Source organism: Ovis aries, chromosome 1 (genome assembly GCF_016772045.2).
Source record: "Ovis aries strain OAR_USU_Benz2616 breed Rambouillet chromosome 1, ARS-UI_Ramb_v3.0, whole genome shotgun sequence".
NCBI classification, from domain to species: Eukaryota; Metazoa; Chordata; class Mammalia; order Artiodactyla; family Bovidae; genus Ovis; species Ovis aries.
Genome location: NC_056054.1, coordinates 69,474,709 through 69,498,359, shown reverse-complemented (window position 1 = coordinate 69,498,359; position 23,651 = coordinate 69,474,709). Strand labels below are relative to the sequence as shown.

The 23,651-nt window shown below is 39.4% G+C and overlaps 1 protein-coding gene across 1 annotated transcript in view; it reads right to left on the bottom strand.

Annotated features, from left to right (window-relative positions):
• C1H1orf146 (chromosome 1 C1orf146 homolog) overlaps nt 1-21,750 on the bottom strand; it is a 29,362-nt gene extending 7,612 nt beyond the window's left edge. The window contains exons 1-2 of the mRNA XM_027972095.3: nt 8,124-21,750; nt 3,351-3,456 (exon numbers count right to left, since the gene is read on the bottom strand). Of these exons, the coding sequence (XP_027827896.1) occupies nt 3,351-3,419 (69 nt within the window). The 5' untranslated portion in view covers nt 3,420-3,456; nt 8,124-21,750. The remainder of the gene's footprint in view (nt 1-3,350; nt 3,457-8,123) is intronic.
• Between the last annotated feature and the right edge of the window lie 1,901 nt (nt 21,751-23,651).

Below are 23,651 nucleotides of genomic sequence, written 5' to 3'. Positions count from 1 at the left end.
TACAGGAAGCAGTGACTGAAACCATTCCAAAGAAAAAGAAATGCAAGAAGGCAAAGTGATTGTCTGAGGAGGCTTTACAAATAGCTGAAGAAAAAAGTGAAAAGCAAGGGAGAAAGGGAAAAATACACCCAAAAGAATGTGGTATTCCAGAGAATAGCATGGAGAGATAAGAAGGCCTTCTTAAATGAACAATGCAAAAAGAGAGGAAAATAAAAGATTGGGAAAGATTAAAGATCTCTTCAAGAAAATTGGATATCAAGGGAACATTTCAAGCAAGGATGGGCACAATACAGGACAGAAATGATAAGGACCTAACAGAAGCAGAAGAGATTAAAAAGAGGTGGCAAGAACATACAGAGCTATACAAAAAAGGTCTTAATAACCCAGATAATCACGATGGTGTGGTGACTCACCTAAAGGCAGGCATCCTAGAGCGTGAAGTCAGTGAAAGTGAAAGTCACTCATGTCCGACTCTTTCCTACCCCAGAATTCTCTAAGGCAGAATACCAGAGTAGGCCTTTCCCTTCTCCAGGGGATCTTTCCAACCCAGGTCTCCCACACTGCAGACAGATTCTTTACCAGTTGTGTGAAGTCAAATGGGCCTTAAAAAGCATTAATACAAACAAAGCTAGTGGAAGTGATGGAATTCCAGCTGAGCTATTTAAAATCCTAAAAGATGATGTTGTTAAAGTGCTGCACTCAATATGTCAGTAAATTTAGAAAACTCATCAGTGGCCACAGGACTGGAAGTGGTCAGTTTTCATTCCAATCTCAAAGAAGGGTAATGCCAAAGAATGTTCAGAATAGCGTACAAGTGTGCTCATTTCACATGCTAGCAAGGTTATGCTCAAAATCTTTCAAGCTAGGCTTCAGGAGTAGGTGATCCAAGAACTTTCAGATGGATTTCAAGATGGATTTCAAAGAGGCAGAAGAACCAGAGATCAAATTGTCAACGTTCGCTGGATCATGGCAAAAGCAAGGGAGTTCCAGAAAAACATCTACTGCTGCTTCACTAACTTTGCTAAAGACTGACTGTGTGGATCACAACAAACTGTGGAAAATTACTAGAGATGGGAGTACCAGACCACATTATCTGTCTCCTGAGAAACCTGTATGCGGGTCAAGAAGCAACAGTTAAAACCAGACATGGAACAACGGACTGGTTCCTAATTGGGAAAGGAGTATGACAAGGCTGTATAATGTCATCCTATTTAACCTCCATGCACAGTACATCATGCAAATGCCAGGCGGGGTGAACCACAAGATGGAATCGAGATTGCCAGGAGAAATATCAACAACCTCAGATATCGAGATGATACCACTCTGATGGCAGAAAGTGAGAGGAACTAAGGACCCTCTTGATGAGGATGAGAGAGGAGACTGAAAAAGCTGGCCTAAAACTCAACATTAAAAAAACAAGATCATGGCATCCAGTCCCATCACTTCATGGCAAATAGAAGGGAAAAAAGTGGAAGCAGAGACAGATTTTATTTTCTTAAGCTCCAAAATCACTGCAATGACTATGCCATGAAATTAAAAGACACTTGCTTCTTGGAGGAAAGCTTTGACAAACCTAGACAGTGTATTAAAAAAGCAAAGACATCACTTTGCCAACAAAGGTCTGTTTAGTCAAAGCTATGGTTTCTCCAGTAGTCATGTATGGATGTAAGTTGGACATAAAGAAGGATGAGCACTGAAGTATTAATGCTTTTGAATTATGGTACTAGAGAAGGCTCTTGAGAGTCCCTTGGACTGCAAGGAAATCAAACTAGTCAATCCTAAAGGAAATTAACCCTGTATATTCATTGGAAGGACTGTTGCTGAAGCTAAAGCTTCAATACTTTGGCTACCTGATGCAGACAGCCAACATATTGGAAAAGATTCTGATGGTGAGAAAGATTGAGGGCAGAAAGAGAAGGGGCGACAGAGGATGAGATGGTCAGATAGCATCACCCACTCTATGGACAAGAATTTGAGCAAACTTTGGGAGGTAGCAGAGAACAGAACTCTTGCCTGGAAAATCCCATGGACAGAGGAGCCTGGTGGGCTGCAGTCCATGGAGTCACAAAGAGTCGGACACGACTGAGCAACGTCACTTTCACTTTTCACTTTCACGTGTTGGAGAAGGAAATGGCAACCCACTCCAGTGTTCTTGCCTGGAGAATCCCAGGGACGGGGGAGCCTGGTGGACTGCCATCTGTGGGGTCGCACAGAGTCGAACACGACTGAAGTGACTTAGCAGCAGCAGAGAACAGAAGAGCCTGGCATGCTGCAGTCCATTGAGGTTGTAAAGAGTCAGACACAACTGAGCGACTGAACAACAAAAACAACAATAAAAAATTATTATTTACTTTGGACTTTGTGGGGCTAAGTATGTATGTTAAATTTTCTAGGCTAACTCTTAAAAAACAGAAATAGAGCTTATAACTTCCAAAGCTAGTTAAAGCAAAGGAAACTATTAATAATACAAAAAGGGACCAAAAAAAAAAAAAGCAAAAACAGAAAAGGTGAGACAAACAGCATAAAATAAGATAAATAAAACAATAAAAGCAGTTGTTTTTGGCAAATAGTATTGGTTGCTGTCTTCCTCTCTTAAAATCACTCTGACAAAGCTAAAGAAACAAGAGAAATATGGGAGAAAAATACTGATTCCAGAAATCTAACAAAAAGAACCATGAAAAATTCCAGTGAAACTTAAGGCTGTCTTTAAAACAGGTATGGGGCTAGATGGCTAAAGCCAACAGAGCAGAGGGTAGCTTGAGGCAACAATGAAAGAACAGGGTAGATTAAAAAAAAGTCATATTCAAAGTCTTCTAACCTCTCTTTACCATGAAGAATCATCTCTTGCCCCCTCATTCTAGACATTAGGTGGTATCCATAAGATAAACATCCAGGAAAGGGTTAGATAATCCTGCTAGCTGCAGAGTTAAAAACACTGATCAATTGTCCTCAGGCATTCAACTTCCCATTCCTTCCCCCTTCTTTTGTAGGGACAGTTTCCTCTCAATGCTACTAAGTCTAGACAGGTCAGTTCCTGTTGTTTACTTCTCCAAAAAACCTTAAGTAATACATGTTCATATGAATTGTTGTTTCTGGAATCATTTAACATCTCTTAGAATAGGCTTAGCGAGAAAAAAAAAAGAAAAACTTAAGAAAATGTCCAACTTTCAGATATTTAGACAAGTAGGAAAATGGATGCAGTGATCTTCCTAATTTATCTTTAAAATACATTTTAGATTATATAGTTGCTGATTCACACAACTTTGGATAATCAAGCTAAAGGTATTTTAAAATACTGTTCTATAGCTTAATTTTTAATTCAAGATCAATGGCCCAAATGCCTCTTTTACCTTAAGAGATGAGCTAATAATAATGGTGGTTGTCCATTTTATTTTTTCTTTTCCATCACTTTCAGCCATCTCTTTGGATCAAATCAGCTTCTGTGGTGCCAACAATCTGAGAAAAATAACAGCAAAAATAACACATAGAAATGTTTGCTTGATGAATGAGTAAATTTCAGAAAGAAATAAAATTAGGGTAATGGAGACATTCTAAAGAATATTTGACAGTCAAAATATGACACTAAAAGAGTATCTGTCTTGTTATACATTGTTTTTGTTAAAGTCTCTTCAGTTGTGTCCGACTCTTTGCGACCCTATAGCTCAGTCAGTAAAGAATTTGCCTGCAGTGCAGGAGACCGGAGTCCAGTCCCTGGGTCAGAAAGATCCCCTGGAGAAGGAAATGGCTGCCCAGTCCAGTATTCTTGCCTGGAAAATCCCATGGACAGAGGAGCCTGGTGGGCTGCAGTCCATGGGGTCGCAAAAAGTCAGGCACGACTGAGTGACTGACACTTCACTTCATAGACTATACCCCCATCAGGCTCCTCTGTCCATGGGATTCTCCAGGCAAGAATAGTGGAGTAGATTGCCATGCCCTCTGGGGATCTTTCAGACCCAGGGATCAAACCTGCGTCTCTTACATCTCCTGCATTAGCAAGCAGGGTCTATACCTCCAGCAGTACCTGGGAAGCTCATTATACTTTGTATGTTAAGCTCACTCAGTATTATGCTTCCCATTAACAATTATTACAAGCAATGGTTCCCATTTCAGAGCATTAAAGAAGAAAGATGTGTCAAGGACTATGAAAGATCTGAAATTTTATCCTAGTTGCAAACTAAGAAGTTAACCTGCAAGAGTTTCATGGGTACAGGGAAAGACATAAGACTCCTGGATTAGAGACAAAGGACAGTTTTCTTCTCACAGCAACAGGAGTATCACCATTTTCTTCTAGCAGTTCCCCAAGGGCAGTTCCCACGGGGTGATGAGACAAAAGCCATCTGTACACACAGGGGGTTACACTACAAGAAAGCAAGTTAGAGCTCAGAAAACCCCAACCTTTTTTAAAGCAACTGCAAGCATACCTGCCCTCTGCTCTAGAGGCAAATAACATAACTATCTCTAACTTAAAATTATTTACTATACAAACATCCTTTAAAAGACAGTTCAGGGGTGGGGCATTTCTAAAAAGTACACTGGTGATACTTGTTGATGCTGGTCTGGGGACCACATTTTAAGAACTACTGCACTAAGGGAAAAAGCATTCTAGGCAGTGATAACACAACAACAAAGCATAGTATACTAGCAGCCCAATAATAAAAGAAAATGTTGTAATAACAGAATTCTGTTATTCTGTTCAGTGCACTAAAGTTGAAGATACACATGTCTGGGGTAGGGGGGTGGCAATAAAAGTGAAAATTACTGCAAAGCTAGTAGCATCAAACTGAATTATGGTCTGAATTTGGCACTTTTCTGATATTGAGACTAAACACCCTTAAGCTATATTTACATTTCTGTGACAAGCTTATGTGTTTTGCCCATTTTTCTATTAGATTTCCTTTTCTCATTCATTTGTAGGATTTCTTTACATATTCTGGATATCAGTCTTTATTAGCTATGTTTTCTCCCAGTTTGTACTTGTCTTTCCCCCTTCTTTATGGTAATTGTTACACTCAGAGTCTGAGTCCCCAAAACTGAGAGAATAAGACGTCCACAGCAATGCAAAAGCATAAAGGGGTTTATTGCTAGCTCGAGTTAGGGCCCAGGTCTCATCCAGCACAGTGGAATCCGACAAGAGCCCCGAGCTCTGAGTCACATCTACTTTTATACAGACGGTTCTTTGTTTCTGTAACAGCATAACTGATTGGTTAAACCGTACACATGCGCGGGACTTTTAAACCTCGCATCCCTATCCGGATTGGCTCGGGTCTGGTGCAGGCGGGGGGGCTACGGGGATTTTTCTGACTGGTCTAGCTACACTGCCTGCGGGAGTTCCCAGTGCCTCAGCTTTCCTAGAGACTAAACCTCAGGCCTAGCCTGCCCCTTAGAGCCTGTCCTGGCTCCAGTTTGGTCCTAACATTCCCCCCTGTCTTCAGCTACATAGAGGAATCTTCCTCTTTATTTTGGGGCAGGGCTTGATACTGTTGCCTCAGTACTAGTACCTGGACTATACTGATGCACTCCTTAACAAATGTGATAAGTCTATTTAGGATACAGGGGCCAAGAGTGAAAATCAGTAGTAGCACTATGAGAGGGCCCACCAGGGTGGAAATCAGCATTGTTAACCATGGGGACTGTTGGAACCAGGACTCAAATCATCCCTGTTGGGCCTCTCGCTCTCTTTTCCGTTGGGTTAGCCCTTTCCTTACTTTGGCCATAGATTGTTTACTACCCCTGAGTGATTTACATAAAAACAACGTTTTTCCCCTAACGCAGTACATAAGCCCCGTGAGAGACTTCATACTCAAGATACTTTTTGGGAATTGGGGCAGAGGTCTCTTTCTTCTGTAACTTCTTCCTGCTGTGCATGGGCGTAGCCTGCCTAGTAGAGCAGAAGTCTCTCTCTACCTGATCTAAGTTGGGGTTTTCCACATCTGAAATCAGCTTCTACCCTTGTAGTAACAGCAATTTAGTTGGCCCCTCTCAGAGATGAAATAGACAAGGGCCAAACAGGAGACCTAACAGGATGGTCATCTCTGGTCCCCGGAAACAGAAGGCAACATTTGGGGTGAGGGTTGCAGGCTTTGTGACCCCTTCTGATGGGTTGGTGGTGAGGCAACAGAGCTGTGCTCCAGGAATCTTGTGTTCAGTCTGAAGTTACCATCTTCCACCTAGGTGGGGGCTCTAAGACATTGTTATGCATATTTCTTTGAGTAGGAACCAGGACTCTGTCTGGAGGCTGTACCAACCTTTGATTGTTTCTGTTTTTGTATCCCCTCCCTTCCCTGATTAGCAATTGTTTGAATCCATGCTTTGGAATTCAGGGAAGGCCAAGGAGGCTGAACAAAGTCTATATCCTACAGATAAGAAATGGAGAACACAGAACAGATCTGCACTTCAGAGCCCCACAGAGTCCCGCTCAGGTTTAATTTTAGGGAACTAGGCAACTGTGACTGTGATAACTTCTTTCAAAATGGGGCATAGGACTGCCCCAGCTTGGAGTATAGACACTGAATCGGAAGTATTTCTGAGTTCCAAGTTTTAGATCTGAGTCTTGTATGATTAAAATCCTAATCTCATTTCTTTTTAGAAGAATAGGTCTGAAACCCAGTCTGGACCTGGCACTTCAGGGAGACTTGTAGCCATGTAGCCAGTTGCCTAGTTTTATAAAAAGTAAGGTTAGTAGCTTCCAGCAGACAGTTTTGAAAATGGTGGCATCCAAGCCTGACACGACTCAGAAAACTCAAGTGTTTAGCAATACAAGGTCTAATCTGAAAGTACACCCATAGCATCACCTAGTTATTTCCCAGGATATCTGAACCATAGCTACTCTATTTTGACTTTTAATTGTAAACTTTTCCTTAATAGCCAAAGCAGATTTCACTGTCAATGGTGTCAGTGTTTCTCTAGGTATGAGAAGATGCAAGAATTGGGACTCATAAAATCTTTTCCTGAAAAGATCTATCTGAAGGCCTGTTCTGCCAGTTTTTCTCAGAGCACAGAGTGCCTCATTCCTGATTTTCACCCTGAACTCCTTTCAGAGGCGTTGAAAGTCAGCAGTTGCAGCGGCCGTGATTTAATCTTTGTAGATGCAGATGGCGAGTGTCAGTCTTCAGTTGGCAGAGCCCCTTTTGCTCATAAACTTGACCATGATTATGAGGGGGGCACTTCATGACCATTTTATCCCATGGTGCCGAGAGTGTCCATTCTCAGGTAAACAGGCCACTCAATGTGCTGTTACTGGACTAGACCATAAAACAGTATCTAAAATTCTCTGGACCACCTGTCTTACTAGCTTTTTGGTCCAGGAAAATATTTCCTCTTGCTGTTTCTTGTCATATCTAGAGTTACACTGTTACCATCATCGATCTCATATGGGACTATATATTGTTCTATTAGAGGCCTCACACACATATTGGACAGTGTAAGAAACAGCAATTTTGTAAGACAGGGAAAATACAAATAACATAGCCAGCAGTATTAGTAAAGTCACAAGTAAGACTTACATTAAGAACTTTCATTAGATGTAGCCCAGTATATCTTCAGGTCATCTGACTTAGTCTGTCCTGTAGAATCTTTATCTTTTAGGGAAATTATATATTGGCACCATCTATAAGGCACATAGCCCAGTTTTTTAGTGTTACTAGACTGATTATCTTTAGTATGATTTACTTATTTATTTTTTCCAACAGAGGAGACTTTAAACCTAAATTATTGTAGCCTGGTATTATCTATATAAATCCATCCCATAATTGTGGGAGATTTTCCTCTTCTTTGTGGAAACTTTTCTTGTTCTGATTGAGCTTGGGTAGTAGAAAAAAGCTCAAATTTATAGCCAGAGTCAGAGCAGGCATTATTAATTGGCCCGGTGAGGGGATCCTATCTAGTAATACCATAGTGACCTGAATATGACTATAATTTTTAAGTAAATTTTCTCAGGGCCAACCAGTTAGAGTCTGGTAGTAAAGAAATTTACCAAGGTAACCCAGAACTAGACACAGGTAGTTGGCCACAAACCCAACAATTGGATTGATTTTTAAAACTAGCATAGGATCAGGCCTATGATAGAAAAGCATTTGACTTATATGCAAAGGTCTAAGAAGTCAAGAAAACATAAATGATCATACGAATCAGGTCCAGCATCTCGGGGAAGCTGTCTCCCTCTGATGTCATCGTCTTCTCATCCTGGTGTACTGTAGTTTCTCCTGATAAAAAAAAGTCCTTCCATTCATGTTGGAGACATTCCCTTAAATTATGTGTTTTTCCAGTCCTGGTTGCAGGTCATGATGCATCTGATCTTCATCCAAAGATAGATTACTGAGATAAGCTTCAGAAACAAACTTAGGGTGTTCTTCAAGAATTCAACTAAATTTTACATTAACATCACATAACATCAAAGAACTATCTAAGAGATGAGTCTTACTAGATGCAGACCTCCATTAACAAACTGGTATTTAACATTTTGAAATATCTTTTTCTCCTTAAAGTTACCCTTATTTTTATTAAATATAACCAAATTAAGGCTAGTTTGTTTGCAAAATAGGTCTGTTCTCACTGATTTTGGTCTGATGATTTCTATAGCCATAATTGATTATAGGCTTTTTATTTTGCTGAAACATTTATAGAGTCTCAGACTGAACTTTTAAAATAAAACAGGGCTGGGAAACTCACACCAAAGGCTTATCACAGATTTTGCCTAACATATCTAGGTGAATTCTTCCCTTTTTAAGGTTTCAAAAATTTCTTGAGATTTTTGTATCCGTGAGATAACCTTCTTAACTCATTTGATAAACTTACTGGAAACCTAAGAACTTCCAATTTTTGGAGGAGTCAGATAGAAAATATAATTGTTTTGTTTATAACGTTTAATTTTACCAAAGTATTGTCATAATTAGTTTGAGAGGAAGATTTCCCCTACTCCCTGAAAACATAAGATTCAACCCCATAATTTTTCAGATAGAAACCATAAAAGTTATAAGCATATTCACTGGTTCATTCAGTCCTTTTGCTAACTTTTGTGAAGTCATCAGGTTTTCCATTAAAATACCAGAACATATCAGAATGTTAAAAACTCCATATAATTTTTAGGATATCTGTATTAGTAATTTTACCATACATTATAACCTGAGTGGATTTATTACTCATCTGATAATCTTTTCCATGTAATTTAACCAACCAAATAAGCACAGTTTAATATCTCTCTTTGGGATGTTCCAGGGGCCCTCTGAAACATCCCAAAGTTAGCTAGAGATCAAAAGAACTTCAAAAGAGTTATATTTAGGAAGTTTTATCAAAGAGATCAATTGAAAGGGTTTAGAACATTTGGTCAGATTTTAAGTTACACCAATCTGGAGAGACTATTTTAGACGGATATTTTTAAAGAATAATTATTCTTAATAGAGTTTATATAAAAGCTCATATCTCATTTACATTTTTTAGAAGTTTTTTTTTACTTGAGGTAATTTTCTTGTTGACAAACTTGTAACAGATATAATATTTAACTCATATTAAACCTAGGTACAATGAAAATATTTTACTTAACGTTAAGTACTCTAAGACATGTCTATATTAAATAGGTCAACAAACAAACATTAATATCAGGTATTTAACACTGAATATTTCTCAGTTCACATAAACCTGGAATTTATTGTTTAATTTAGAATTACTTGATTTGTAAGCACTTACCTTTTTTAAGCCAAATAAATAGATCTCATATACAAATTAACCTCAAAAATATTACCCAGAGACAGAGACATACCAAGACATATTTAGACAGACACAGTGCAAGATCTAGCTTCAAGTCTTTTTTTTTTTTTTTTCTCTCAGTGTCAGGAGTTAGAGATGGTCTAGATAAGTGTTCCTGAGAGCCCTGGTCTCAAGGCACAGGGAAAGAAAATCAAGTTCTAACAAATGGCAGCAGGTCTAAACCACATGGTGGCCAGACAAAGCAAAATGGCCATCAAAAATCACAACACAGATCACAGAGTTAAAACACACACATATAAACCCGGCAGTCCTCATCAAAGTGAAAGTGAAAGTGAAGTCGCTCAGTTGTATCAGACTGTTTGTGACCTGTGGACTGTAGCCCACCAAGCCTTTCCGTAACATCAAAGATTTTAAGGGAGGAAAGGAAGCCAGGTTGAAAGAAGGAGGAGGAGGAGGTGGGAGAGGGCAAAAGGGGTGGCCTTACAGACGTCTCCTGCCACCCAGGCGTTATGGAACTTTTCCCTGGGCTTCCAGAGAAGGGAGGACTGGAACTTGGCCCTACCAGAAATCAAAACCAGAATTCGAGTTCTCTGCCAAGAGGAGGTAATCAAGTCTCCAGTCCTCAGCTCAGGCTGAGGGCCCTTCGACCAGATTTCTGCGTCCAGGACCAGGGGACTAGAAAAACGGAAGGATAGGATGGGTTAAGGAGAGGAAAGAGAGAGAGAAGGAGAGAGAGATCAATAAAGTCTCGTTTCTTACCAGTCGGGGCACTCTGGCCAGTTGTCCGCGTCAGGAGGAGACCAAAAGGGTCCCAGTTGTGGCCGCAGGGTCTGGTCCATTGGCAGGCAAGCTGGCCCCTGAGTACCCCAAGTGGTCAGGAATGTCAGTCTTGGCTTTTTCACCAATAACGATAGGTTTTGCGCCTGGCAGGACATCCACAGAGCCAGCCGCCTCCCCAGCACAATGCCAGGCCTCAGCCTTACGCTGGTCTTAACCAGAAAACAGAGCCAGCCACCTCCCCAGCACGATGCTGGGCCTCGGCCTTACGCTGGACTTAACCAGAATTAACACCGGTGTTCAGAGATCTCTCCTCCTAGTGAGGAAACCCCTTCTGCCGGGAGAGTGTTATACTTCCCAGTTAAAGGGATCCCGGACGAGCCCCCAAATGTTATGCCCAGAGTCCGAGTCCCCAAAACTAAGAGAATAAGACATCCACAGCAATGCAAAAGCATAAAGGGGTTTATTGCTAGCTCGAGTTAGGGCCCAGGTCTCATCCAGCACAGTGGAATCCGACAAGAGCCCTGAGCTCTGAATCACATCTACTTTTATATAGACGGTTCTTTGTTTCTGTAACAGCATAGCTGACTGGTTAAACCTTTGCCCGCACAGGACTTTTAAACTTCGCATCCCTATCTGGATTGGCTCGGGTCTGGTGCAGGCGGGGGGCTACGGGGATTTTTCTGATTGGTCTAGCTACACTGCCTGCGGGAGTTCCCAGTGCCTCAGCTTTCCTAGAGACTAAACCTCAGGCCTAGCCTGCCCCTTAGAGCCTGTCCTGGCTCCAGTTTGGTCCTAACAGTAATATCAGATACACACGTTACAATTTTCAATATTGTCAAATTTATCAATCTTTTCAAATTTATGATTAGTGCTTTTTTGTTTCTTTTCCTTCTCTACTCCAAAGTCAAATATTCTCCTTCATTGTATTCTAAATTTTTAGTTTGGCCTTTCAAATTTAAGTCTTTAATTATTCATCTGGATTTTTAAGTAGAGATCCAATTTCATTTTTTGAAAATAGGGCTATCTAGTTGTACCAGTACTGTTTATTCAGTCTCCTTTCTCCCCCTGGTCATTAATAATACCACCTTAGTCATACAATGATATAACTATATTAACAGACCTGTTTCTAGGTTCTCTATTCTATTCAGTTACTCAGTTTGCTTATTCCTAAATCAATGTCATACTTTTCTAATTATCATAGATTTTTTTAAAGTCTTGATATCTTTATGGGAAGTCTCTCCATCTTAACTCTTTTTCAGTTGTGCTGTAGCTATCCTTTGGTCATTTCTCATCCCTATAAATTTTACAGTCATCAGGTCAATTATTTTAAAAAATCCTGTTGGTTAAAAATTGGGGAGTTTGTTGTAATGTGTTTGCTGTGAAAAGTGTTTCAAGCTCTGCTGAAATGTTGCTGAAAAGCATGGTGCTTGTAACAGTTCAACAATCCTTGGTTGCTCACTCCGGCCTACTTCTGCTCTCCCTCTGAAGCAGGTTAGCATTGAAGGTGGTATGGAAAAGATTTCATATGTGTTCAGTTGTTTGTTTCTTCTTCCTTCTCCCTTTAGCTCCCCACTTCCCCTCCTTAGCTCCCTCAACCTCTTTTGTTCAGTGTGTGTATCTTAAAGCTAATTTTTACTACTGGATATCTGACGAGCCACAGATAGAGAATCTGTATTGTTCAAAACACAGCATGGAATTAACATTAAATTAAATTTAAAATGAAAAAAGAAACCCAAAACAAAAAGCCCTACTAAAGGGACTTTTTAAAATTAGAAATGCATTTATCTATAAAACAGTTTTGGAAAAAAGCATTTTTTTTGGCCATGCCCCATAGCATGCAAGATCTCAGTTCCCTGAAGAGGGATCAAACCCACGCCCCTTGCAGTGGGAGCGTGGACCAGTGGAGAAGTCCCAAAACTAAAATTTTTAGGAACTTGAGACTTTGCATCTGTGAATATATCTCCTCATGTTTAGGACTTATGAACACTCAAGTGTTTTCATTTAACATTGTGTCATAAGCATTTTCCTTACTTTTTTTTTTTTTTAGCATTTTCCTTACATATTTTTAAAAATATGTAAAGGCTGGGTAACTTTCTTTTGTATAGATATGGCATACTTTATTTGACAATTATATAGGGAAGGAAAAATAATTTCTCCTCTACCCTTCTGAGTTCTTGGCTTAGACCCTCCCTTATTATAAAAGACAGATAAGAGAAACACAAACAGAATTTTATTAACACGTATACCTCACGTATACATGGGAGATACCCAGAAAAATTGAGTAAATCCTTGAGATGGCTCAAGCTACCACCTTAAATACCATCTTCAGTTAATGACAAAAGAAAGACATCATGGGGGAGGCCAATTATGGAAGGGGCTTCCCTGGTGGGTTAGAGGGTAAAGCGTTGGTCTGCAATGTGGGAGACCCTGGGTCAGGAAGATCCCCTGGAGAAGGAAATGGCAACCCACTCCAGCATTCTTGCCTGAAGAATCCCATGGACTGAGAAGCCTGGTAGGCTACAGTCCACAGGGTCGCAGAGTCAGACACTACAGAGTGACTTCACTCCTTGGTGGCTCAGACAGTAAAGAATTTGCCTGCAGTGCAGGAGACCATGGTTTGATCTCTGGGTCAGGAAGATCCCCTGCAGAAGGGAATGGCAACCCACTCCAGTATTCCTGCCTGGAGAATTCCATGGACAGAGGAGCCTGGTGGGCTACAATCCATGGACTCACTGAGTCGGACACGAGTTATCAACTGAACAACAATTAGGAAAGGCATCGTACCAAAGGTAAGTTTTGTTATGCAGATTTAAGCTGGTGCCATTTCCACTGATAGGAGTTTCCTGTGATTTAGAATCATCCTACTTTCCCAGAAACAGAGACGAAGACACCTACAAAAGATTTCTTTCATACATGTAAATATCCTTCACAAAAGGGTAACTTTTACTCTGTTTTCAGAGCTTTTTCTGTGTCTGTTTTTTTTTTTTTTTAATAATTAGCTCAAAATAATCCTTATGTCAAATAGGCATATTCTAGGGTGGCATTTCTGCTACCCTTCAATTATCACTGGTGATTTAAACTGGGCATTTGATCTGGTCGCAAATTTTTCCAATTCCACTGACTTTGCAATACTCGGAATTACCTTTCAAAACCATAAATATCATATTCCTCCCCAATTAAAAATCCTTCAATATTTCACCATGGCTTACAGAACAAAGTCTAAACTGAAGATATACAGATTCTTTCCTATTTAGCCTCATGTCCTGCCATTCCTCAACATATTACAAATACTCTAGCTATTCTGAAGAACTTGTAGTCCTGGACAAAATGTTTTTCAGATCTCATCCCTTTACATATTTTTACTGAAACCCCCCTCCTCTCCTTGACAATTCCTATGTAATTTTAATAATAAGCAGTTTGTACTTTTCCTATTTTCTACAGGCAATTAGGACCTTCCTCTTTTGTAGAACTATAGTACTCCAAATATATCTTTATTATATCAATCATTAACATAGTTATATTTGTTTATATAGCTGTATTTTCAATGAAAAGACTGGAAGCTCCTCAAGGAGTGGTACCATGTTTTATTCATCTTTGTATTCCCAATGCTGAGCACGGTGCCCAGCACTTTTAGCAAGTTCAAACAGTAAGTCCAGATATCAGAAGTAAAATAAAGGTCACAGCAAACTGGGGACAAGTAAGGGGGTTACTGGTTGACTGCCATGAAGAGGGAGGTTTTTGCCATGTGCCTTTCTTATGTGTTAAATCTGAGGTGTAGAGATGGATTAAATTAGTTTAGGAGAATAATATAAGATACACATTCAAACTTTTTGGTAGAAGACCCATGGTGTAGTAGAAAGACCAGGAGTTGGACCAGGGATCTAGTCTTGTTATCTATTACTCTGATCATTCAGTGTCTTAGAAAATATTTTCATGGGACTATAATGACAAACAAGAAGAAGAATAACACGGGACTTTCTATTATCTCAGAATAGTTAAGAAAATCAAATGGCGTAATACATAGGAAAACATAAATATGACATATTGTATTATTACCATCATTATATACTTCTGTCAACTCCTTTAACCAAGCCAAAATAATAAATCACTTTTACAAGACTTTCAGTACTTTTTTCAAATGCTCCAACACAAATACTCCCTCAGTTACATTTTTCTCCCCTAGAGCTCTCTTCTCACTCATGTAGACTCTAGCCTTCCCTCTTCAATATAAATTGGAGATCTCAGTCTGATTCATTAGCTGTCATCCTGGGAATTCCTTTCTCCTCTCTCCTGTGTTAGAGCTATGTTGCCCTTGATTTATTTTTTCATTTTGCAGAAGCATTCTTTAGTTGTTTTTTGAAAAAAAGAATGCATGACACATACATTTATCAATAGATACAGAGATACACTTTGACCCCCTGCATATCTGAGAAATCTTTACCCTATCCCTATATTTAATTTATCCCTATCCCTATATTTAATCCTTATATTAAAAAAGACTTCCCTGGTGGCTCAGACAGTAAAGCGTTTGCCTACAATGCAGGTTCGATCCCTGGGTTGGGGAAGATCTCCTGGAGAAGGAAATGGCAACCCACTCCAATATTCTTGCCTGGAAAATCCCATGGACAGAGGAGCCTGGTAGGCTACAGTCCATGGGGTTGCAAAGAGTTGGACACGACTGAGCGACTTCACTTTCACGTATATTTAAATGGCAGGGCTTTCCAGGTGACTCAGTGGAAAAGAATCCACCCACCAAGCAGGAGACTTGGGTTTGATCCCTAGATCAGGAAGATGCCCTGAAGAAGGAAATGGTAACGGACTCCAGTATTCTTGCCTAGGAAATCTCATGGATAGAGGAACCTGGCAAACTACAGTCCATGGGGTCACAAGAGAGTCAGACATGACTTAAGTGACTAAACAACAACAACAATATCAAGTGTTGATAAGGATATGGAGAAACTGGAATTCTTTCATACACTGCTATTCATAAAATATATGGTACAATCAGATTGGAAAATATCTTGGCAATTTCTTTAAAAGTTAATCATATACCCACCATATAATCTAGTCATTTCACTCCTAGGTATCTTTACAAAGGCAAAAGAAAGCCTACGTCTATACAATGAGGTAAACACAAAGGCTTTATTCATAATACCCCCAGCTAAAAACAACTCAAATATCCCTCAGCAGAAGAATGGATATTGTGATATATCTATACTCTAGTATTACTCAGCAATGTAAAGGAAGAAACTACCAATTCACACAACAACCTGGATCTAAAAAATTATTATGCTGAGTGAAAGAAGCCAAAAAAAAAAAAGGATTACTATATGATTCCCTTTGTATAAAGCTTTGGAAAATGCAAACATTCACAGTGACAGAAAACAGAACGGTGATGATGGAGGAATAATGACAGAAGGAAGAATTAGAAAGAGTAGGAGGAAACTTTGGGGAATGACGGCTACGGTTCATTATATTGATTGGTGATGATTTCAAAGGTGTATAAATGTATCAAAAAATCATATACACTACAATTAATTACACATCAATTATACCACAATGTAGCTACATATAATAATGAGTATCATTTTTCAATTAGCAAATTCTGTGTGTCAAAAAATGAAGCACAGGTGTTCCAACACTGGAGCTATTCAAAATGTTTCCAGTGGTGGGACTCTGCAATCTACAGTAATTCTATCTACTTCATTACCAGTTGCTTACTCTTGCTGCTATGAAAACCAAAATTAATGTCAGACAGCTGAAATCAAGCAAAGAAAGCAAAGCTAATCTTTCGTTATGAAAAGTGAAAAATAACCTTTCGTTATGAAGCACCTTGACAGTCATTGAAAAAGGTCCCCAAAGTTACCACATGCCAATTATTTTCCAAAAGGAAAAACACATTGAACTTCTGGATAAAATAACCTGTACTGCTTATATGGCTAGGAAACAATCTTTGCTTCTACAGGATCTTTTTTCAAGTGGTAAGATTTTCTACAATAGTATGAAATTGAAGATATCTAATTATCAAAACAGGAATCTCCTAAATTCCTGTTAGAAGCAGCTTTTTTTCATATTCTTAAAACACGGAAATTACCATGATGAGGATAGTTCTATGTACATGGAGGTAAGGAAAAGATAGGACTAAGGTGTGTTCTTAAAGGAGGAAAGAACACCCCAAATAGGCATACCTTTCTGGATTGGAAATTGAGACAAACTCAGAGAGCACAACTTATCTTGCATGCAGATCTACCCAGTATGGCTTTGGGAGCTACAGATGCTGGGAATTCTCAAACATAAAATCAAAACACAAAGTAAATGGGATCAAGAGCATCTAGATTTTTTAAAGGCTAAAATATGCAGTTTTAGGATTATTTTTATAAAGACTATGATAGGGCTTCCCTAGTGACTCAGGTAAAGAATCCACCTGCCAATGTAGGAGACACAGATGTGATCATTGATCCAGGAAGATACTACATGCTGTGGAGCAACTAAGCCCATGCACCACAATTACTGAGCCTGTGCTCTGCAGTCTGGGAGCTGCACCTGCTGAAGCCCATGTGCCCTAGAGCCTAGGCGACAAGAGAAGTTACCACAATGAAAAGCCCATGCCTCACAACACAATGCAACGGAGAGTAGTTCCCATTCGCTGAAACTAGAGAAAAGCCCAGGCAGAAACGAAGACGCAGCACAACCAGAAATTAGTAATTATTTTCTTAAAATTACTTAAAGACTGCCTTAGTCATTATCAGGGCAATATATCATAATGGTCAAGAGCACAAGTTCTGGGGCTGGAGTGAAGGTAAAGTGCTAGTCACTGAGTTGTGTCCAACTCTTTGTGACCCCATGGACTGTAGCCCACCAGGCTCCTCTGTCCATGCAATTCTCCAAGCAAGAATACTGGGGTGGGTTGCCATTTCCTTCTCTAGAGGATTTTCCCGATGCAGGGATTGACCCTGGGTCTCCTGCATTGCAGGCAGACTGAGCCACCAGGGAAGACCCTAGGTTCAAATCCTGGTTCTGTCACTTACCAGTTGACATGCCCTTGGGCAAGTTACTTAACTTCTCTAACCCTCAGCTGTCTCCAATTTAAAATGCAGAGACTACGCCCTCTTTTACAACATTCCTGTGAGGATTAAATCAGACCGTAAAGTAGCAAGACAGTGTACAGGTTACAAGTGTGGCCTCTGGAGCCAGGCTGCCTGACTTGAATCCTTGGCTCTTTTACCTACCACTGGTAAATGATCTGACCTTGAGAAAATCACTTAACTTCTTCATGCTGCAGTTTGCTTATCCTTAAAATGAGGATAATATTTCCTGCCCCACAGGGCTATTAAGAAGATCAATGTGTTATACATAAATCATGTAAAACAGTAGAGCACATAATAAGTAGTAATTATTATTAAAATGTGTACTGCATTAATAATTAAATAGTAAGCTTCAATAAATGCTAAATACCGGCAAACAAAAAGCACAATGTACATTAGACTTATTTCTAAACATGTAATTTTTGTTTTTTTAGACAGAAAGTTTGGGTGCTCAAAGGAAAGCTGGTCCATGTCTTATAAGTAACAGAATTTCATGTCTGTTATTTCCACTCCTTAGAAGGTTCAAATCTTATAGTTATGCTGTAGTTTAGATTATGTCTCAGCATTTCCATGAAGCCTTTTCTAATGATATTTCAATTTTTGTTCTTCCTCCATACTAGTCCACAGTAAATAGTTTATAAACATTTTGTTACTTGATTTAATTGGCATCCACAAACCAGGCTTTTCCTTCTAGAACAGGCAGTTTGGAGAGAAAAAGGGAGAGAGAGGAAGCTGAAGTGATTCAAACTTGATAATAAAATTAAAGGCTACTCAGAATAGAGACATAACCATCACAAAACAAAAGATCAGTTAGATATGGAATGTGTATATACACATATTTAAATGTATATATTTTATAATGTGAGGAATGCTCAAAAGAGAACACAAGAAATTGAGCACTGAACTTCAGTTTTGGTTGGTTCTTCAACAACAAATGTGAAAAGGAAAAGACTATATAATTTTACATGTTAGGAAATTCAGGCTGAGAGGATGGTGTCAAAGGGCATATATACCTACAGAATGAATATGAATGGGTTTACTTTTGGTAGACTGGACATGTTAACAGTTATTAAGTCTTCCAGTCCACGGATGCAAGATATCATTCCATTTACTTGTTTCTTCCATTTCTTTCATTGATGTTCTGTAGTTTTCAGTATACAAGTCTTTCACCTCCTTAGTAAAGTGTATTCCTAAGTATTTTACCCTTTTTGTGCTTCTATAAATGGGATTATTTTCCTAATTTCCTTTTCATGTAGTTTGTTGTTTGTATACAGAAATGCAACTGATTTTTATATGTGGATTTTGTACTCTGCAACTTTACTGAATTGATATATTAGTTCTAATAGTTTTTTCTTGCCTAACTGATCTGGCCAGGACTTCTAGTACTATGCAGAATGGAAATGGTGAAGGTGGGCATATCTGCCTTCTTCCTGGTCTTAACAGGAAAAATGTTCACTTTTTCACCTTTGAGCATGTTACTAGCTGTGAGCTCATCACTTACGGCCTTCATTATACTCAGGTAATTTTCTTCCATGGATGAATAAGCTCAAGAGATCTGCGGTACAACACTGTGTATGTGCTCAATTGGTCAGTCGTGTTCAGCTATTTGCGACCCCATGGACCGTAGCCTGCCAGGCTTTTCTGTCCATGGAATTTTCCAGGCAAGAATACTGAAGTGGGTTGCCATTTCCTACTCCAGAGGATCTTCCCAACCCAAGGACTGAACTGACATCCCTTGTGTCTCCTGCATTGGCAGGAAGATTCTTTACTATTGTGCCACCTAGGAGTACACAACACTATAATATATACTTACAGTTTTATTAAGAGGGTAGATCTATATTAAGTATTCTTTCCACAATAAATGAAAAAAAAAAGTGAATGAGTCCAAATCTAGATCTAGCTCTTTTCCTTTTTCAGTTAGTACCATGTTTATTACCTCATGCCTGAGCTACTCTAATTACCTCCTAACCCTCCTTTCAGATCTATTCTATAAACTCTTCTCAAATAATTTTCCTAAAACTTGAATTATAGCTAGATCACTCTTCTGTCCAGAAAACTTCAACGGTTTCCTAAAGCTTAAGAAATTAAATCCAAATTTGTTAGCCTAGCATTCAAACTTCTCTTCCCAAAGTCTGGCCCCATGTTTCCTTTCCAGAATTACTTCCCACTAACAGGGGCAGCTTCACTGACATGCAATCTGTGTAGTCTCATAGGGCCCACACTTAAAAGGCTTCTATACTTGGTTTATCGCTATTATTCTCCTATTGCTTTCTTGAGAATGTGAATTTTTAACCAAGAGGTTCTATGTTTTCATTTCACACTGGGCATGTAAATTATATAGTCAATCCTGCCCTCTATAACAAAGAAACCTTATACTTTCTCACCTCGCTACCATACCATACTATTTTCTTCTATCTGAAACAACTACCCTGATCTCTGCCTGCCAAAATTCTACCTACTTTTTAAAAGCTCACTTATAACACACTCAAAAAGTTAAATTACATGCATATTAAGATGACAAGGAGGTATCATTTTGTACCCATGAGAGCCTTCTTAATTAGGGTTCTGGGATATGAAACTCTAATGCCATTAGACCAAGGTGAGGAAACTTTTTTGTATAAGATTGGAGAGTAAATATTTCAGGCTTTGTAAGCCATATAATTTCAGTTGAAACGACTCAACTCTGCCACTGCAGCGTGAAAGAAGCTACAGATAATAAGGAAACGAATGTGACTGTATTTCTTAAAACTATGTACACTAAGATATGAATTTCATATAATGTTCATGTGTCACTATTACTTTTCTTTTTTTTTTTTTCCTCAATCACTTGAACCACAACTATTCTTGGCTCCAAATGTGGAGGGCCAGATTTGGCTCAAGGGTCACAGTTTGCCTAGCCCTCCCTAAGATACCCATGATATATCATGATTTTGCTTTTCTTCTATACATCTAGAATGGTACTAGTCATGAGCAAATAATCTCTTAAATTATGTTTTACAGATTTAATTATCTCATAGAACTGCTGAGAACAGCTGCAGTAAGAGTGACAAAAATTAAAGAATTGACAAGGATATGAAGCAACAAGGAGTCTTACACATAGGTAGTTAGAATGTAAACTGAAACAGACATTTTGGGAAATAATTAGGGATTAATGGGGTAGATAATTTTTAAGGGGCCTTTAGTGTTCTTGCAGGATTTTGCTGGATATGTATAGAATATTTTTCATGCGCAATAAGCAACACTGAGGAATGAGGCAAGCAGGCTTGTCACTATTACTTAACAAGCGTTCTTCCACTCAGTGTTTATCTCTGTTAACACAATCAACTGAATGTCCTTCACTGAGGTCTACTTATGTTATTCTCACATCCCTCTGGGATTTAGGGGCCAGAGGAACCAACAAGAACCTGAAACTTTGGTTACTGCTTTGCCACCAATTTTCAAAAAATCCTTTGTTTCTGATCCAGGTGGCCTGTTTCCTCATCTGAAAATCAAAGGTTGGACCAAATGGCCTCTTATGCCAGGACCAAAGCCCTAATATTCTGGGCTTTTGTCATTATGGTTTTGTCTTTCCTAAGTTTTCAAATTTAAATAAATTTACCATTGCACAATAACCTCTTTACTGTAACTTGCTTTACAGCTCAGTCTCCTCACTAGTCAAGTGACAGAGACTGGCCTACACATCTTCACGGCCTCTTCGATTTCCTACTTTCTAGAAGAATCTTCCCCAGCCCGTCCCCTCCCCTTCCCCAATCTCCCGCGAGTGGGAGGTGTGAAGAAATTAGAAATTACCCCGAAGGAGAATATAAATCATGGGGTGGAAGTCAGAGCTTTGGAAAAGAAAGCAGTTCCCCAAGCCTACATGAACAAGCCGAGAAAACCCTTTTCCACATAGCTCCCAAACGAAGAAAAGGCTGCGGAGGATCCTTTCTCGCCCACCAAATCCCTGAGGTAAATCCCTGAGGTAAAGATCTGTTCGCTGATCTTTACGTCAAGGTTTTTCCACATTGGCAGAAGAACCAGGTTATCAGCAGCCTCATTCCCAAGCTTGCAAACACACCTAATCTGCACGTTGTCGGTGACAGCTCCGCTGCTCCCAAGATTCAGGAACTTTCCAGGAGAAGCCCTTTGGGCGGCGCAGGAGACCCAGGCGCGTTCTTTGCGCTGGGCCGCCTCCTCAGGCTCTGCTTTCAGGGCTTCTGCGCAGCCGCAGACTAACTCCCCACGTGTCTCCCTGTTTAGAGCGCTCCTATGAGGAAGTGTGCAAGGGATTTTTCACGTTAGATTTAGCTGCCTGGAACTGGTTTTTCACAATTTCTTAAATTTAGGCTCAATTCTTATAGTACTATTGTGAACATAAAATCAAAGTGACTTCCAATTTATTCAAATTATGAAAAAATACGGTTTCATTAATGGCTGTAAATGTAAAGTATAGAGACCTGGGTATTTCCTCTTGGGACTCTTGTTTCAAACCTAAATAAAGCTCAGCAAATTATTAGGCACTGGTGCTCACAATTGTAAAAATTCAAAAACAAAGAAAAAGGAAAACGACCACTTGCCTAGAGCCTAATGGCTAGAGTACGAAATGATTTATGTGTCTTCCTTTATAAAAAATGGAGAGAAAGTGCTCCAGGAAAAAAATCCTCTGTGGAACTCTTGTGATACGATAAGGTAGCCATTTTGTATAATAAATGTGGAGTTTTCTATAAATGATATTAAAATTAGATGCACTCTTTTGCTGCCTCTTTTGGACAGTTAAGACATGACAAGACATACCAGAGGAGTCAAGACCTGGCTGGAGCCATACCCCCTGGGTTTGCAAACTCAAGGAGTTGAGCCAGCAGCTGGTGTGGGCAGGAGGGTTTGGAGGACACTCTACTTGGAAGGTCCTCACGTTTCAGAGTAGGCTAATAGCAGAGGAGTAGAGGAGACATCCAAGATTAAACAGAAGAGGGTTTCAGCAGGCGCAGTGCAGGATGGCAGTTCCCTCTTCAACTGTGATGCTACAAGGAGTCTTAGCTGGGTTGAGAGTAGGGACTCCAGTTGTGATAGGGAAACTCACAAATGCAAAGAAGGGTCTGTGCAGGGGAGGGTACTGAAGTTTTTGGGCAACATACCAGAATACGGAGGGAAAAGAAAACTAATGATATTGAGTATCTACTCTGTACCAGGTACTATACCAGGTGCTTTACATAAATGATTATATTAATCTTCTCCATAAAGGCTGTAAAAGATATGTTATTTCAAAAAACTGGAGCTCAGAGAAGTAGTTACTGGCCTTGAAACTATAGCTAGTGATAAAAGAGCTGGGGTTCAAGCTTAACCCTTTCAAAGGTATAGACCACATCCCTACCTCTACCTCTCCTGCACATATGGACCCGGTTAGACGATCTGGAACACAACATTTAGGTCACATGTGTGGCAAAAATGACTTAGACAGTCACATACCATGGAGATGGCATTGATTGTTCTTCCTGTCTTTATCCTTTTTTCCTTCATTCAATCAATCAACAAATATGTGATTTCATAGAAGAATGAGCCTAGTCTGTGGAGTCAAACAACTTGGCTCCATATCATGCCTCCAGCATTTACTCAGCCATGAGACTTCTCAGTTTTCATATCTTAACATAAGGATAATAATTCTGCCAGCTCATAGGTTGATGTATGTCAGTCTTTTAGAATAGTGCTTAAAACATGAGTACTTAATAGGTTTACCTGCTGTTTTCATTATTGTTTAAATGTTCCCTTATGATATCAGGCAACTGTATTGTTTGCCCAGTCCATTCATTCTCCCACTCTTGTAGATAACTGTTTCATACCTTTTCCTCTCTACAGATCTCTTCTTCATCCTTACTTTCAGCTGTAGATCTTGTTTACTATTTAAATGGGATAAATAAGATTGTCCAGAAATGAACTTCCATGGAAGCACATAAACACATGTATTCATCTTTCATCATCTGTGCCCACAAATTTTGCTTTCCCTCCAATTATATTAAATGCACTATTCATGCTATTATATAAAATCAGTTCTCCAGGTGGACACTAGACCCCACCTTTTGTTTACTCAACACAGTTCCAGCAATTCTA